The sequence below is a fragment of the Poecilia formosa genome, unplaced genomic scaffold (assembly GCF_000485575.1).
Source record: "Poecilia formosa unplaced genomic scaffold, Poecilia_formosa-5.1.2 Scaffold16, whole genome shotgun sequence".
NCBI lineage: Eukaryota > Metazoa > Chordata > Actinopteri > Cyprinodontiformes > Poeciliidae > Poecilia > Poecilia formosa.
The window spans coordinates 2,326,527-2,343,079 of record NW_006799955.1 but is presented as its reverse complement, the minus strand read 5'-3'; the positions used below and the strand labels follow the sequence as shown (position 1 = coordinate 2,343,079).

The window sequence follows — 16,553 nt, the reverse complement described above, 5'->3', positions numbered from 1 at the left end:
GCATCAAAGGGCCCTGTTTGTGTTTTCACAAATAGCAAACTTTGTCATGATTCACAAGTCTAACTATTTAAGGTTTTGAACTAGAAATGAGAAAATACAGTCCAGATTTAGTAAAAAAAAAACAATGAAATTTGCCCTTAATTAAGCGCCTAATAAGTTAAATGTGAATCAGACACCAACTTTAGCATCATTATGACGAAAAGGGCCTTCTTATTCGGTGCTTACAATGTGCTCAACAAATCCTGGAGACCACAACTTACAAATTAGGCATTCAAATAATATTAAGTGATAATATAAAAAAACGTCGATGCAAATACCGGAAGTAAAACTCATTCTGAGCCAACTGAACCAACAAAATGTCACCCTGGGCGGTCAGTTCTTTTCTTCTTTTTTCATCAACTTGAGAAGTGAGGTATTAAATGAATAGATTACTTGAAACTGACTCGAGTCCAAGTCTGAGTGCTCAACTCCGTAACGACACAGACGAAGCTGGAACACGTTGGTTTACTTAATCCATATTGGTCATTAAAACGTAAACTTGAAGTGCCTCAAATTGTGCCGAGGAGAACTACTAATGATGTTCTTTCCTGCTCGGCTTGAGTGGGTACAGAATAAATCAGAGCGAGTTTAAATAAAGCCCTGATGAATGTTAAAGGGAAATAACCGTTCACTGTGATTCCCTGTTGGTCTCTGCAGAGCTGGCTGCCGGGGCTTATCCCCACTAAATCAGGCAGCACGCGTCCAGAGCGGTTCATCAGCGTGTGCGTGACACTCCGCGGTGATGGAGGGCATGGAGGAACGTCCGGACAGGTGGGGTCAGAGCTGGGTCCTGATTGCACAGCTGCCGGTCCTGCTTTAAGACTCGGAGGCAAAGCAGCGCCTCGTTCCTACTTCCTGACCTCTAAATCCATTCATCCAGTGACAAACCAGATGGAGCTGCTGACGTTGGTCTGGTGCGCACCCGAGTCTGATATCAGAATTGAGTCTGATTTTGACCGTGAGTGGAGTTTGTGTCGCTGCTTAAACAGCCACAAATAAACACCACGAAGAACATCTCCATAAAGCCGGGGAGTCCAGGAAAGATCTCTCTGAAGCCCTGCTCGACACGACACGAAGCAACGATTTTATGTTGTCTGTCAAATATACAGGGGGGAAAAAAAATCAATGCAACATGACAGCATTACATAAAGAGCCTTTGTGTCTTGATATTTCTTTTCTGCTGCCGTACTTTTGTCTGGGGTGCAGCGAGTCGCTCTGCATGCCCGGAGGGGGTGTGGGGGGAGAGAACAGTTCTGCAGAGAACAATGTGGGAATCAAGCGGCATGTGTTATCTTTTCTCTGTAGAGTTTCGGCTGCATCTTCACAGATCATTTCATACGGCAACACCATCCATCACAGCAGACAGGTTACTCGGAGTGCAACCTTCAACAGGAACTCTGGACTGCGGATGCAAAACTGCTTCAAAAATACCGGGATTAATGAGGAGAGTCAGGATGATATCTGTTCAACGTGACGTTATTTTTGGCTTTAGTCAGTTCACTTGATGTTTATTTTCCCCAACCCGACTCTCCGCTCTCTGTTTTCACTGCTTGCAAACTCGCCGTGTGGCTTGTGAAAGAGGCAATTTCTATAAATTAACAGTGCAGTTTATGAAATTGATCAATTGCATTTCAAAACGGCAAAGCGCTCTCACTCAGAATCCTCACACTAAGTGCACCCATCCGCACGTAATTAACTGGAGTTCACGTTTGCATTCATCAGTACAGCCTGATATGGCTTTAAGGCTCGGAGCCTTCAGTAAATATCCTAACACTGAATTACCAGTATGGGTTCTTATCATGTGCTGTCAGGCGTCCAGATGAAAACTGCATAGAAACAAGCCAGCAGAAAGTGTGGACTCCAGGGCTTCCGCCTTTGTTGATGGTATTCTGCTTTGGTTGAATTTATAGTCCTACAAGCATAAAGACAAAGCTTTGCAATATAATCAAACAAACTGTTGACCTATTGGCAAACTATTAAAGTAGGAATGTTAATTTCCTCAACAAAACGACATTAGTGGTGACTGGTGAGTGACTGGAACCCAAATCCAAACTCTCTCTGGGTAGAGAAAATCTTGGGCCCACTCTGGATAATGTTACGGAAACCTCGGCTCAGTGATGCTCTGCAGCAGAGGTGATGAAGCTGGAAGCGCCGCTCATCGTCCAGGTGCAGGCAGACGGCCTGAAATGGCTCCGTCTGCGTGAGCCAGCGGACTTTCAGGCTTCAAACCTGCGGAGTCTCAGCCGCCGGGCTGAATGCTGCAGCCTGCCTCCCACTCTGCCTCTCACCCTGAAGAGGATCAGCGGCGGCTCAGAGCTGCCGGGGCTGGGAGGTGAACAAGTGAGGCTTTTGAGGAGCCCTCTGCCAGTCAGACGGAGAGCTCCGGGCCTCCAGCCCTCGGGGGTTAACCTCTCAGACTGCCAAGCAAAATACGGCAAGAGGCTCGCAATTACAGAGACAGTCAAAGGCCACACGCAATTTCCAGAGCTATTTACACAGTTAGAAGCCCCCCCCACACACCTTCACCCGCCCCCCACTCCTTCTTCCTTCCAGACCTGCCAAGAATAGGCAGAATTAAGATGGCAGAGAGAGAGGGAGGGCACTCCTTAAATACCTTTTGGCCTCTTGTGGCTCTAATCCATTCACAAAGCAGCTGAAGGCTGCATGTTTGAAGTGCAGCAGCCATGCAGCATGTATAATACACTGGATAAATCTGCAAATGCATTCATAAAAATCACCTGTTCACTAACAGTATAGGGGAAAATATATCTCAATGGGCTGCGTTCTTCGTGACCAGTTGATCCAAGCTGGACACAACGGACATCTTCTTCAGAAACTGTTCTCAGATTTTCCTCATCATTCAACAAAGATCAGAGATTTGGATTTTTAACTGTTTTTCCTATTAATATCTGACCTCACACCCTGATTGTATTGGGTAGTTTTTATTCCTTTGTGGTAATTATGTCCTGATTTCACTAAATATTCAGTTGTTAATGATATCATGGTGCTTGATATTACCTTTCTTTTGATTTTGGCCCTTTTTCTGGGTCTAATTAAAAAAAAAATTATATTCAGTTCTGTAGAAGTAATCATTCTGAATTTGACTTCTAAAATATTTTTTTAAGATTTTACATGACACACACACAAAAAAAAATAGCATTTTTGTTCCAGACTTTGACTGGACCATTCTTACAGACTCTTTGATCAAAAACACTCTTTGGTAGTTCTGTTGTTGACACGACTTACGTCTTTTTCAGCTCCTCTGTCCCTACTGAAGAAAAGCACACCCACAGCATACCGCTGCCACTTTTAACAGTGGGAACTGTGTGTTTTGGACTAAATTTCGCATTAGCTTTCTGCGACGTGGTAAAAAAAAAAAAGTAAATTTAGATCTCATCTGACCAGAGTGTCGTCTTCCACATTGTTCTGTCCCCTAAACCTTAGATTTAGTCTCTTCTTTCCACTTCAGAATGATGTTCTACTTTATGTTGATATTTCAATAAAATCCAAAGGAAGTGCATTAAAGTCTGTGGTTGTATCTAGGCAAAATGTCTCAGAAGTAAAGGGATATAGATATCCTCTATGTGATTATTTTGTGACTCCTTTCTGTGCTCTTCAGACTTATTTTAGACATTTCAACTCCCTTCGTTTGCCTTCATCTCTTCCTTCACATCTCTTGTGCATCCGTGCTGCTGGAGTAGCATGCTTTAAAATTGTACTTTCATAACTTCTAACATTCAAGAGCTCAAGGGACAAAAAACAATAATATCATATTAATCATGAGTTTTTTTGTAATTAAGCTTTTCCTTTTGAAGTCTACAGAAATCTATGACGTTACCAGGTTTCCAAATGAAAAAAAAATGAAAAGGAAATAATGCTTTCTTTTATCATTTGCCAAATCATGGAAGAAAAAATAAAACCACAGATGAGATGCTCCAAAGCCCCCCCCCAGAACTGCAGAGCAAAGTAAAAACGGGATATATTTGATGGTTCACAAATTTCTAATGTCTCACAGTGCTCTGTAAAATCAGATTTCTTTGTGAGGTCAGCGCTTCCAGTTACAGTACCGTCTCGTTTTGCGTTACACTCTCTGCCCGCTGCACCGCTCAGTCGGTCATGCACCGTGAGATTGTGCAGAAAGTCGGTGCAAAGTCCTCCACCAGCTCAGCCTCTCTGGGGATCAGAGCAGCCTCTAACCCTGCACAGCTGTTCTCCAGGTCTACAGAGCAAGCCAGTTCCTTTTGCCTCAGGGGGTGGGGGGGATGGGTGAGTTGGGGGGCAAGGGGCTGTGATAATAACAACATCTAACATGCAGACCTGGGGTCAGGCGAAAAATCGTGACCCCTTTCCCAGAAACCTGGACAGGAGCCAGAACACAGAGTCACAACGCTGCCTGGGAGAGGAGGGTGAGGAGATCCACAGGGTGGGTGGCTGGGCCTTTTTAGGTCTCCTTTCACTTCCTGCTTAATGCACCACCACTACCACCAGTCAGAGAGCCCAGGAAGGGAGGGGGGGCGACAGACTTATAGACGTGGGAAATGTTAAATTATGGATGCAAATACTAAAATGTGTCCCATGGAGTTGGAAAATGGTGAAAAACTAACAATAGGGTGAGCGGGTTTTGTTGCAGAGTGGCTACACAAGTAGAAACTAAATCTAGACGACACATTGAATTCATTATTATTCTCCACAACAAAAAAAAAAAGAAAAAAAAAAAGAAACTGAAAACAGTATAAAGCTTGTATTCACACCTTTCCAAAGAACCAAACAGTTTATGTTCGTGTGCCCAAACGGCTCCAACCCATTCGGGTCCAACAGGTCGGCCAGCGGTGCATTCCCGGTTTCTCACACGCTCCATCCGTTTGGGGAATACTTGGCCCTAATTATCGCCCAGCATCTGGCAAATGTCAGCACGTCTCGGCGTGCAGAACTTCTTATTTGCTCAGTAAGCCTCGCTTTGAGCTGCAACAAACGCGGCAGAGAGCTTTGCAGCGTTCCAAACAGGCGTCCTGGGAGAGTGACATACAGTATGTGTAGTGTTACAGCAGCCGTGTCATTATCCAGCCACTCTTTGGAGCTTACCGAGCGTTTCCCGGTGCCACTGGAGGGTCCTTCACGCCCACACAAACATGTCCATTACTCTGTTAGTGAAGCAAAAATACTCCTGATGTGGATTTGTAAAAGTTTCACAGAGGATTTTTGTGAATGATTTTGATTGAGTTCAAACTGGTATTGAGGATAAGATCTCTTTAAATGCCTGTGTTGATTTTTTTTTAGTGCAGGCAGGTGGAGTCTGGCTGGTGACTCACAACAAAACCAAGCTGTTCCCGTTGTAAGCGCTTCCTGTTGGGAGTGTTTTCCTCCACTCTGCGAAAATACATAATCTTAAGTATTTTTGTCTACTTTCTGGTGCAAATATCTTAGTACATTTATAAGACAAAACTAACTTAAAAAAATAGCTTCTCAGCAAGATATAAGAACTCGTTTTAAGTCAATCATTCCTCAATATCTGTATAAAAAAGTTGCTGGATGAATATTTCATTTGTAACATGGGAAAAATGCCTTGTAAATGAAAAAGATCTACCAGTGGAACTAGTCCTTTTTTCATCGATGTTTAGGAGTCATTGGCTTAAAACAAGGTTTTATATCTTGATGAAAAGTTACTTTAAGTAACTTTCGTCTTATTTTTAGCGTGCTGAAATATTTGCATACTTGCTCAGGGAGCAATCTGACATCGGAGAACAGAAGACGCATGACTGAACTGCAAACCTGCTGAAACATGGCTGTTCACCTAAACTGGCATTAATCAGAGAAGCAGCCCAGAGATCCATGGTAAGCATAGAGGAGCTGCAGAGATAAAAGAGAAACACTCAGGTTGGAGAATCTGTCGACAGAGCAACCATTAGTTTATAACTCCACACAACAGGCCTTTACGGAACAAATGAATGAAAGAAAGAAAGCTAGAAATATCCAGTTTGCAATTACCTCCAGGCCATGAAGGGTCATGAGGACGAAGCCGCTCTGAGCTGGTTAGATGAAACCTACATGGATCTTTCTTATCTCTGTGCTGGAAAAAACAACAACCCTAAGCATAAAGCCTGAACTGCAATGTATTATTATGTGTTTGTAGGGCCTAGTCAAAGTCCTGACCTCAGTCAAATTGAGAATATGTGGTATAACTTTAGAATCACTGTTCATACATGTTTTGAATGAGCTTGGGTAAAGAAAATCTGTCAAAGACGTGCAAAGATGGAAGACTTGCGACTGATACTGACGCATGCCAAGCTAATGTGATTTTTACTTGTAAACACATTTAAAAACCATATTTTTCTTATTCTTAACTGCTACTCTCAAACTTTGTGTTGCTCTAGTACATAAAAGCTCAATAAAAAGCATCAAAATTTGTGGCTGCAACGTGTCGAAATGCGAAAATTTCACTGGGAATTTTTATGATGCCTTTTGTATATTACTTAAGTCCCTAAATCTGCGCTCTCTCAGAACACTCAGCTAAAATAAAAGCTAGTATTTGCACCGCAGAAGACGAGCAGAGTTCAGTCCAGTCGGCTCGATCTCGTCCCAGATCTCCGAGCTGACATGATTACTCAGAGAGGCTTCCTGTCTCCTGGGCCTGATACCATCTGAGTCTGACTTCTGGCTCCCCCCCCNGCCCTCCCTCACCGCTTGGTCCCGACCTTCAGATAACAACAATTACAGCCTAATGGGACAGTCTGAATTAGAAAACCCCAACGTGTTCGTCCAGCTCCAGCGGCACGGCTCATTTAAGAGATTTTTATCCGACGAGGCCCAGCAGCACGAGAAACCTCACATTTTGGCTCATTCGGGAGGCCATTCATGTGCAGATCGCAACATAAAGCCCACTGTTAATGCTCTTTTTCCACAGATACAATTAAAAATCCTCCACGCTGGGCAAAGAGGCTGACACGTGAATGTTTCCTCCACCTCATAATTACTCACAAGTAATTTTTAGTTAAACACACAAAGAAAACGAGTCCTCTGTGGATTTTTTTTAAAAACCAACTTCCTGGTGGATGCTGTTAATGTCATATTTCATGCTGCACATGGAGCAAATGAAAACCAAATGCCACAGCAGGTTCCAGTCAGAGTGATTACACGAAGCACGATGACTTGAAAAGCTAGGGGTCGTTTGCATTTGTTCAAGTCAATTAAAACGGCACAATAGAAGGAGAGGAGCACAAAAAAAAAAAAAAAAAAAACGGTTTAGGAAATTAGGCCTTTTCAATAAGCTTCGTCGTATTTAACGAGCTGTGAGGAAGGAAAAGATTATTCTGCAAGCATGCATCACTTGTGGCAAAAATAACAAGTCTGCTCATGCTCGCTGTCAATCAGTCTAACAAAATGCGGCGCATTATGTGCACAACTGATCTATTTTCATGTCATCTGAATAGAAATCCGGCTTAACGCGGTCTTGATTTGAAAGAAAAGCATGACCCCAATTGGGGAAACAAAACCGCACAGAAATCAATCACAACAAACACACTTTTCACATACAGAAAACTCTGCAGAGGTTTCTTTATGCGTCGCTTTCAAGGATCCAGACGTCCCTCTGTTCTTTTAAAGTGGTTTTCATCAATAGTTCTCCTGAATATCTGAAGGCCTTTCATTTGACTTCTGCTGCTTTTTCTCTCATTTTCAGGCCAGTGTTTGTGCTGGAGCAGAAACATTCCTCCTCGTCTGCGTGGCAGGTGGCTGGTGCGCCGATCTCCAGCGGTCATTGGGAAAGAGGTGATGAGAGTATGTTTTTTTTTTTTTTTTTTTTTCAAACAGAATTTGCCTCCTTGCAAAATGCAAACTTAACATGTTTCCACTCACTTTCCACGTCAACCTGACTGAAGATTTTCTCCCTTCTTTGCAAAACATGCAAAAGTCGTTCGGACTGGAAAGTCTCGACACACCTGAGTTAAGTCGGCTCTCCCGCTTTCTTCAGAGCGGCGAAATTGTGTCAAAAATTTGTGCTGGTTTGCGCATCTATGATTTTAAAGATAGTATAAAAAAATGTTTCCAGAGGTCATCAAAGGTCAACCAGACGGAGCATGTTTACAAAAATCAAACAAATGTGGTGTGAATCAACTGTGTTCCAACCATTTTAGCTGAACTAAACCAGCACATTTAGTTTATATCCGTTTGGTTTGATTTGATTAAAGAGGAACAGAGACACATCGATCTCTGATGCCCTCTGAAATATTTCAACTTTTTTTTATTATCTTAATATAATATATAATGACTCAAACAAATATTTTTTGTCCAACAAACCGTCACAAATGTAGAAGAGTGGATTTGATTTACACCACATTTTGTTTGATTTTGTAAATGCGGGCATCTGGGAAACATTTATTAATATTATTAGATATTAATGGAACAAAATGGACATTTTTGCTGCATAAATCAGCACAAATGTTTGACACCAATTTCGTTTGATTGGAAGAAATTTAAGGGGGTAAAGTGGCAGCTTCACCTAGGTTCTGGATGTCCAATAGAAATATCCTTCAACCCTCCAGTATCAAGTATTTTGCAGCCTCTAACATATTTTCTTCCAGGATTGCCCTTTAGCTAGTTACATCCATCTTCCCATCAACTCATCCCATCAACACGGTGGTGGCATGACCCTGCCACCACCGTGTGTCCTCAATGGTAAGGTGTGTTCACCTTGTACAGTTTTCACTTTTTAATTTTCAGTAACTTCACAGAACATCTGCATGCAAACTGAGATCAAACCTTACAATAATAAGCAGCAAATCGCATGACACTTCTCAGAGTGTTGGTCGAGTGCTGGAGTAAATTTGAGAGGAAAGTAACAAAAGCAAAAAAAATAAGTAAAAAAATGAAGCAGAACACACTGTAAGATTAAAAAAATATGCAGAAATGTGTGATGCTACCATCTTGCAACTTTTAGATGCATCCCTGCTCCAACACACTTGAATTTCCTCTTCAGCACATCAGTCACGTTACACAAGTCTGGTAACGAGCTATTTCTCTGCTTCAGGTGAATTAGAGAAGTGATGCACGTAGAAGTTGGAGGATAATTGCTCTTGTGGACTGGGGTTGGAGACCTCTTGTTACAGGAGATTAAAGATCTTTGCAGACCTGACCAACTGAGACACCCAGAGTCTAAATCTGCAGTTTCACAAGTCATGTCACGTTTGTTGTGAGAGGAACTGTCCGATAAGACTCCTGCGACTCCTGCCTTCAGACGCTCGACAGCAGCACTTTTGCCGCGTCCTTCACAGGAGCAAATTACCATATCAGCATCAGGATCTGAATGCAGCCCTAAGAAAGCACAATCTGCGCTTTCTGACGCACAATTAAAAGATGTCAAACCTGGTTTCTCTTACTCTGTTTTGGTCCCGGCTGTCAGCGCATCAAACATTATCTTAAAGGGGACTCATTTAGGGAAGAAAAGGAACCGTCCAGGTTCGCTGACTGTGATGGGCAGGTTCAGTAGCCTGGGGGTATCTGGGGAGGACAAAAGAAATGGATACACGGTGAGGGTGGTGGGAGGAGGTTGATAAAGGGGAGGGAGGACTCTCTCCTGGGAACCTGGAGGCCAGGACGGAGGAACTCCTCCACACAGGTATCAAGTTCAGCAGGTCCTTCGGTGCAGCCGGGCTCCGGTCCAAACCCCCCGACTATCTGCCTCACCGCAGAAATGCCGAGGCGCCACGAAGTAACAGAACAGAAGCAGAAATGCCAACAGGCGAAACCAAATCTTCAAGTCGAGCCCGATACTGTTGTTGTGATTCCACGGGAGAAGTGGCGTTCGGCCTTCCTGTCTGGTTCAGTCCGAGTGACGGGCAATTACTGGAGTGATAAAACATCCACAAACACGATCTGGAAGAGGCAGCGATGAATGATGCGACTTCCTGTCCTTTTCTGGCACGTGAAACGCAGGGAGACTGAAACTGAAGATGAATCCTGCCACAGCTCCACCCTGAACACAGGGAAGTTTTTATTTCCAGTTTAATTGGATCAGGTTTGACACTGACTCATGTTATTCTGATCCATCGTGTTGGAAAATACAGACGTCAGGATCAAACTGTGCCTGGTTTATTAGAAGTTCCCATGTGTAGAGTTGTCACTCTATCAAAAGCGCCATGCAAAAGTGTTCATACCCCTTTAATTTCCATCACCCAATCATAAAGTAAAACATTTTTAATCAAATAAAGTCAGAAAAGAGTGGAGTGTATCCACAGACTAACATTTTTACTCTGTAATATTGATTGGAGAGGGTCAGTGAACATTAGTGCTAAATAATCAAATAATCTTCATCATAATATGATGAGATGATGCGACTTCCTGTCCTTTGCTGACATGCAGGTGGAATATCCCACCTGCAGAGGTATGCAATGAGGCAATGCCTGGTGATAAAAACTATATATTACGCCATGAATTCACGTTCTGCTTATTGAATATAGTGGCCTGTCTGATGGAGTCCAACTGCCTTTAATGAAAACCTGATGTATATTTTTAGTGGCTGAGATATTAGAGCTCAAGTGTTGTATTATTTTTGATCAGATTCATGTCTGGTCTTTGACTAGGCCATTTTTATGCATATAATTTGACCACATAATAAAAACAAAAAACATGTTCACGTCTGAGTTTGTGGTTGAAACGTGACAAAATATGGAAAGGCTGAAGGAGTTATGAATATTTTTGCAAGGCAGAGTAGGTTTCACGTCCCCTACGAATTAAGCAGAGCCTCGCATATCCCACAAGCAAACCTGAGAATAATGACACAGCATCTAAACTTGTTCACCCACTAAACGATAATCCCACTTCCCATTAGCAGGTCGGTGTGCTAAGCATGTACAGCGCGATGCAAAAATGTTCACTCAGTGTAGAAAAAGCAGATAAAACTAAAGTGAGAGGAGGCCCTTGGTGACCATGAGTGGATTCAATCAGTCTGAATTAGAGATGTGAAGGGTTCCAAGGTTTGGTCTTGTTTCAAGTGGAGAGGGGGAGAAAAATTGAAAATTGACCCGCAGCCTTCATTTAGTGACAATGTGCTAAAGTAATATAAAGTATGATGGGTATTCATCACAGTGATCTGCACAAGCAGGGGCAACACAGCAGCACAAAGGGTTTCCAATTGGAAACTATAACGCTCATTAGTCTCAACACTCAACACCAGCACCAATCAGAAGTTACATTAGCTCTGAGAGGGTCTCCCGGACAAATTACACCACTAAAAAAAAAAAATAAAAAATCCCTCAACACACTGGAAAGTGAATTAATCAGCCTATTGTGTTCTACAACAAGGCTTTTCTACATGTCCGATTTTACAGGGATTTATCCGTATGTCCCACACTTCGTTTTTATTCTGGCATCATCATTCACGGCGACGGCTGCAGCCTCGACAGGATGGAGATTTCCATCCTCGCAATTTCACATCATTATTCGTCTGAAAAGAACATGATGACTGGGGATGAGGGAAAACCCACAGATCCTGCAGAAATTACATTCAGCTATTTTAGACAAGAAGCTAAAAATAGCTGCGAATAGAGGAAAAAAAAACAATGAGGAAAAAAGAAGGAATAGCTAATTTTCTCCTGCTTGAGAAAGAAAAACAAGATATCAGAGCAAAATCATTTACAAAAAAATGTCTGAACATTTTTTTTATTTTTACTTGTTTGATTATTGTCCAAAATTTTGAAGTCATCTCTCTACTCACGTTAAAGAAGCCAGACTTTTCAACTGTATTTACTTTTAGGGTTTGTTTCTACGAACTTTTCACATCAAAAAAAACAAAACAAAACATGTATACATATATATATGTAACTTAAACTCAGTCAGTTTTGAGGGAAAACATCAGTATTCAAATCTTCCCAAAGATTCTCAGTTGGATTAAGGCCTTTGACTAGGCTCTTTGTACATGAATATGTTTTGATCTTTTTTTCAGATGGGTTAAGAGCTCTCGGTGATCTCCAAACTTTAGGGTATTAATTCATAATCCAACCATTCTTTAAGCATCTCAACTCTATCTCTATTTGTCTGCTTTGTTCCTTGGTGTTTACGATGCTGTTCTCTAAAAACAGTTCTTCACAACATATCTGGGTTTCATTTTGGGGTATCACCGGTTAGAGGCTGAATAAAAATGTCAACCTCCCCGGACCTTCTAAGTGTCGACCATGTATTTGTTTTCCCTGTAATTAACTTATTGCATGCAATCCCAATTAATTATGTTCAACAGAACGATGTTTCCGCATCAGAACATCATATCTGTAAAAACATAAACTGGCAACCTCGTAAATGAGAAGTAAAACAAAACAAAAAAAAAGTCAAATTTGGTTACTCCGTTTTATTTGTTTTCTTAAGAATGACCCCCATTTGAACAACATACAAAACACTATTTAATTTTTACAATGAAGTCCTTCAAAAAACACCTGAAACTGCAGATGGCAGAGGTTTAGAAAACAATGGAGAATAAATCGAGTTTATTTGAAGGATAGTGAACTTGTGGTTCCATGTGAAAATATTACACATCATATCATATCGCACAATGTGATCAAACACATGGAAGAAACAGGAAGCACCCCCCCTCCCCACTCAACCTGAATGAATTACTTCCTCTGGTGTAGAAACATCAGCTGGGAATCAGGCAGGACTCGACCAGCGTCATGTCGGCTGCAGCTCGAGTGCTGCGGCGACGAGGGCTTCTGTACAGACCGGACTCTGGCCCAGCGGGATCAGGCCTGCGACGCTAGCCTTTCGATGACTCTCCTGTAGTCTTCCAGGGCGAGCTGGTAGCTTTTCTCCAGCTCCTCGTGCTGCGTCTGCGTGTCCAGCTGGCCCATGTGGGACACCAGCTCCTCTGGCCGTAAGCACTTCCTCATCTTCGCCAGCTCCCTCTGGTTTTTCTGCACCGGCAGAGACAAACGTCCCAGATTAGCCTCGTCATTTCTACCGCCAAACTGTAAACCAGCGGTGAGGAATCTAGAGCTTTCACACTCCTCAACATTTATGTGGCACCTCCGTAAAACAAATATCACAAAGGCGACCCAATAACTACAAGAACCTGATCGGGACCGGTAACTGACCAGAGGAGTCGGAGCAGAATCCAGCGTTCTCCAAGAGATTTTTAGTATCAAAATATACCATTTTATTTCCCCCTCAAGACTCAAATTTTCAATATTTTTGGTATGTTTTTGGACAACTGTTAATACAAACAAATGAGAAAATGATTCAGAATTTATAACAGATACTTTTACATTAGAATGGATGGGTAATAGAGCTGTCACGGTAATAAATTTGATGATAGTTTCCCAGTAATTACTGCGATAAATGTTAATATTGTTGTTTTGATATCATTTTTAAGTCTCACAACAACCAAGTTTATGTTCCTACAGAACGATAAACTTTCATTTAGCAAAGAACTCAAATATTGAAAAATAAACATGACAACCAAAAGCAATAAATACAACTGAAATAAAAAACACACATAATCGAAACCATAAATAAAATGAATTATGATGTCTCTAAACAAAATTGTCATAAAAAATATTAATAATCACAATGGAAATTATTGAGTTCACTTTAATTTATACTGTGATTATTTGATAAATTGCTTATTGCGACAGGTTTCATGTATGGACGGGTGGGTGGGCAAAAGGATGGTTGGAGTGGCGGATGGGTAAATTATTGAATGATGGACAGATTAATAAATGAATAAATTCATTGATGATTGATGCTCAGGTGAACAGATAAATGGATGCTACAGGAAATAAAGTCTAGAAATATAAATATTTTTCCAAACTATTGTCATTTTTGAAATGATCTCAACTTGGAAAACCCTGGTACTCAACTACAAACGCTGCATCTGAACCAGCAGGCAGCAAAGTCATTAGGTACGATAAATGAATACTTCAGGGACAATGAAAGAAAATTTGCGACAGTGTTGTTAATTTCCCAGGGTTTCAGCAGGTTGCAAGAGAAAACGCAGACACAGTGAGAGCTGAACGATGTGCTGCGTGTGGAGAAACCTGCGCACCCAGGCTGGCCGACACGTTCACCAGGGAACTGGAGCTCAGAGCAGAAATGAACAACCCCTCTTACATTCGCAGGGCTGTGGCCTCTGTCATTCAACTGACTACAAGCTAAAATCTCCTGAGTGAAGCAAAAAAAAAAAAAAAAATCCCTCTGCATCTGGCCACCAGATCCCTCGCTGCCACTCTCCCAAGGAATTCCTCCGTCCCGCTTCGCCACATAGGTCTTTTCAGTGTCAGTCTCTGCCTTTTGCCCGAGACGTGCGGTTTCCCCGCTGACAGCAAATTCTCTAATGGATGGTATGCAAAGTTTCACTGAGCAGCTCAAACAGAAAATGTCACAGGCAAACAGGATGTAGGGAGTTATTCTGGTGCACACATCAACTCAGTGTTTCCCATGTCGAGTCTGAAACACGGACTCAGAGGAGTTTCTGTATTTTCTGTGGAACTCACCCAGAGCACAAAAAACAACAACAAAAACATGAGATAAAAGTGCGCTGGCTTTCAAAAGAGCCAAATTCTGAATAGTTGCAGGTTTTTTTTTCCTCCCCCCACCCTCCCCCACGACAAAGTGCTTCAAATGCACGATCATGAAATGATTTCTCCCAAAGAAATGCAAATCCCGGCTAATGACATGCCTGAATAGAAAAAAGCCTGAGCCGCGGCAAAACCACAGACGCCTGGCGCGCCCCATTGTGGCTCTAACAATGCGCCACTGGTAATCTATCAATTTTCACAGGCCTGTAGATCAATTTTTCTGCTGTTTTAAAAAGGTAACATAATAAATAGTGACAATACAAGACTGTGAGCCGATCAAGCGAGCGCTGCGAATGCACCATTCGTCTTCTCCCAATCAATCAGCTGTAATGTTATGCTAAAAAGAGGTGGAGGACTACACACTGGATCCATGTTTGACAGCAGAGACAATCTGACATTCACATATATTTGAATACATATGGAAATCGCTCAGAGTGGCGCTCTGAAAGCCGACTCCATGCCGACGTAATTATAACCTCACCCTATAGGGCCCAAAGAGCCTCTTCTTCACCTCTAACCGGTACGCTCTGGCTTTCTCCTCGTCGCTCATGTCTGTTGCTCTTAGACGCAGGATTTCGTAAACTCGCCTTGCATGTTTCTGCAGGGAACAAAAACAGAACGGTTGGCATGATGTCTTTTGTTTTATTAGATTTTAATTCAGCCTATTATGACTCAACTCGCATGTGTCGGTTTTAGACTGCTGTGGTGTGATAACATTGAATAAAATTAGACAGATTTCATGGTTTTGATGCGATTTTTTTTTTAAATAAAAATGGTCAATTAATTTTTTATTAATATTTTTTGTTAATTCTTTTTGCAGCACCTTGTTGATTTTCAACTTTTCTTGGGCCTCCCTGATCATGTCGGCGGAGAAGCCGAGGTGCAGCTTGTCCGCATCGAAGGACGGCAGGTTCTGGCAGAGCTTGGTCAGAACGTAGTCTCTCAGCTTCACGTAATTCTCTGAGGGATCTTCAGCTGCAAAGACACAGAATCAGACCATAAACATGAGTCGATGTGACTGGTCAGGTTTTCGATTCATTTCCCTCCGATGTGGGCAGAAACTTTGACAGTGCAGTAAAGAGCTGGGATAACTTGGAAGAATTGGAATAACTCGTAGAAATCCAACAACTCTAAGATTGACAAGAAGGTTATTAGGTGTTATCATCATCCTGCTCTACATCTGTTGGCTTTTCTAGTTAAGATAAAAGGATAAAATAAACTTAAATATATAATAGTAGTTAAAAGAAAATCTAAATTTAATGGAACAACAGAGCTTTGGGCAAACTGCAGCCGGCTGTCGTCAGATGTTGAAGCAGGCATCCTTCTTGACTGAGTGTCTTCATCAGAGCGATGATCACTGGGCCTTTCATCAGGATGCTGCACTTCATGGAGGCTACCTGACAAAGGGCTTCATCAGGAGGATAACAGTACTCTGGACAGTCCTGTATGTTCTCCTGATGTAAAATCTACTGAAGATATTCAGGTTTAGAAAAACTCATGTGGTTTCCAGAGCATGAATCCATCTTTAACACGTGGAGCTACGTTCCCACTTACCGAAGCAAGTTATTTCCTTGTTACTGTAAACCTTGTATTGGGTTTGAATTGATCAAGTTTTCAATAATTCACCTTTTCCAATTTTTTTTTAGCATTTTGAAGCTGAACTCTAAATCTGATACATTATCCAGAAACACAAAACAGAAAAAAAATAGTAACTTTTTGCCCCAGATCTTAAGAAAGATCTGCCACTGGAGATCTTTCCTTCCCAGAGAATGCCCATCAACGACTCTTTAGATACTTGGATGATATGAGTTATAACAGTTAATTATTTTTTTATTTACTTAAGATTTTAATTAGAAGCGTTTGTGCACTGCAGCTAGAATGCACAAGTATGATCCCTTAATAATAGTATCCTATTGAAAATCATGTCTATGCAGTCCTTTGACATTGCAGTGTTGCACA

General features: G+C 41.8%; 1 protein-coding gene across 2 annotated transcripts in view; it reads right to left on the bottom strand.

The window, feature by feature from the left end:
* Positions 1 to 12,353: 12,353 nt before the first annotated feature.
* hat1 (histone acetyltransferase 1) overlaps positions 12,354 to 16,553 on the bottom strand; it is a 17,466-nt gene continuing 13,266 nt past the window's right edge. For both annotated transcript variants that reach the window (XM_007546469.2, XM_016668644.1), the window contains exons 9-11: positions 15,418 to 15,569; positions 15,076 to 15,192; positions 12,354 to 12,932 (exon numbers count right to left, since the gene is read on the bottom strand). In XM_007546469.2, the coding sequence (XP_007546531.2) occupies positions 12,762 to 12,932; positions 15,076 to 15,192; positions 15,418 to 15,569 (440 nt within the window). In that variant the 3' untranslated portion in view covers positions 12,354 to 12,761. The remainder of the gene's footprint in view (positions 12,933 to 15,075; positions 15,193 to 15,417; positions 15,570 to 16,553) is intronic.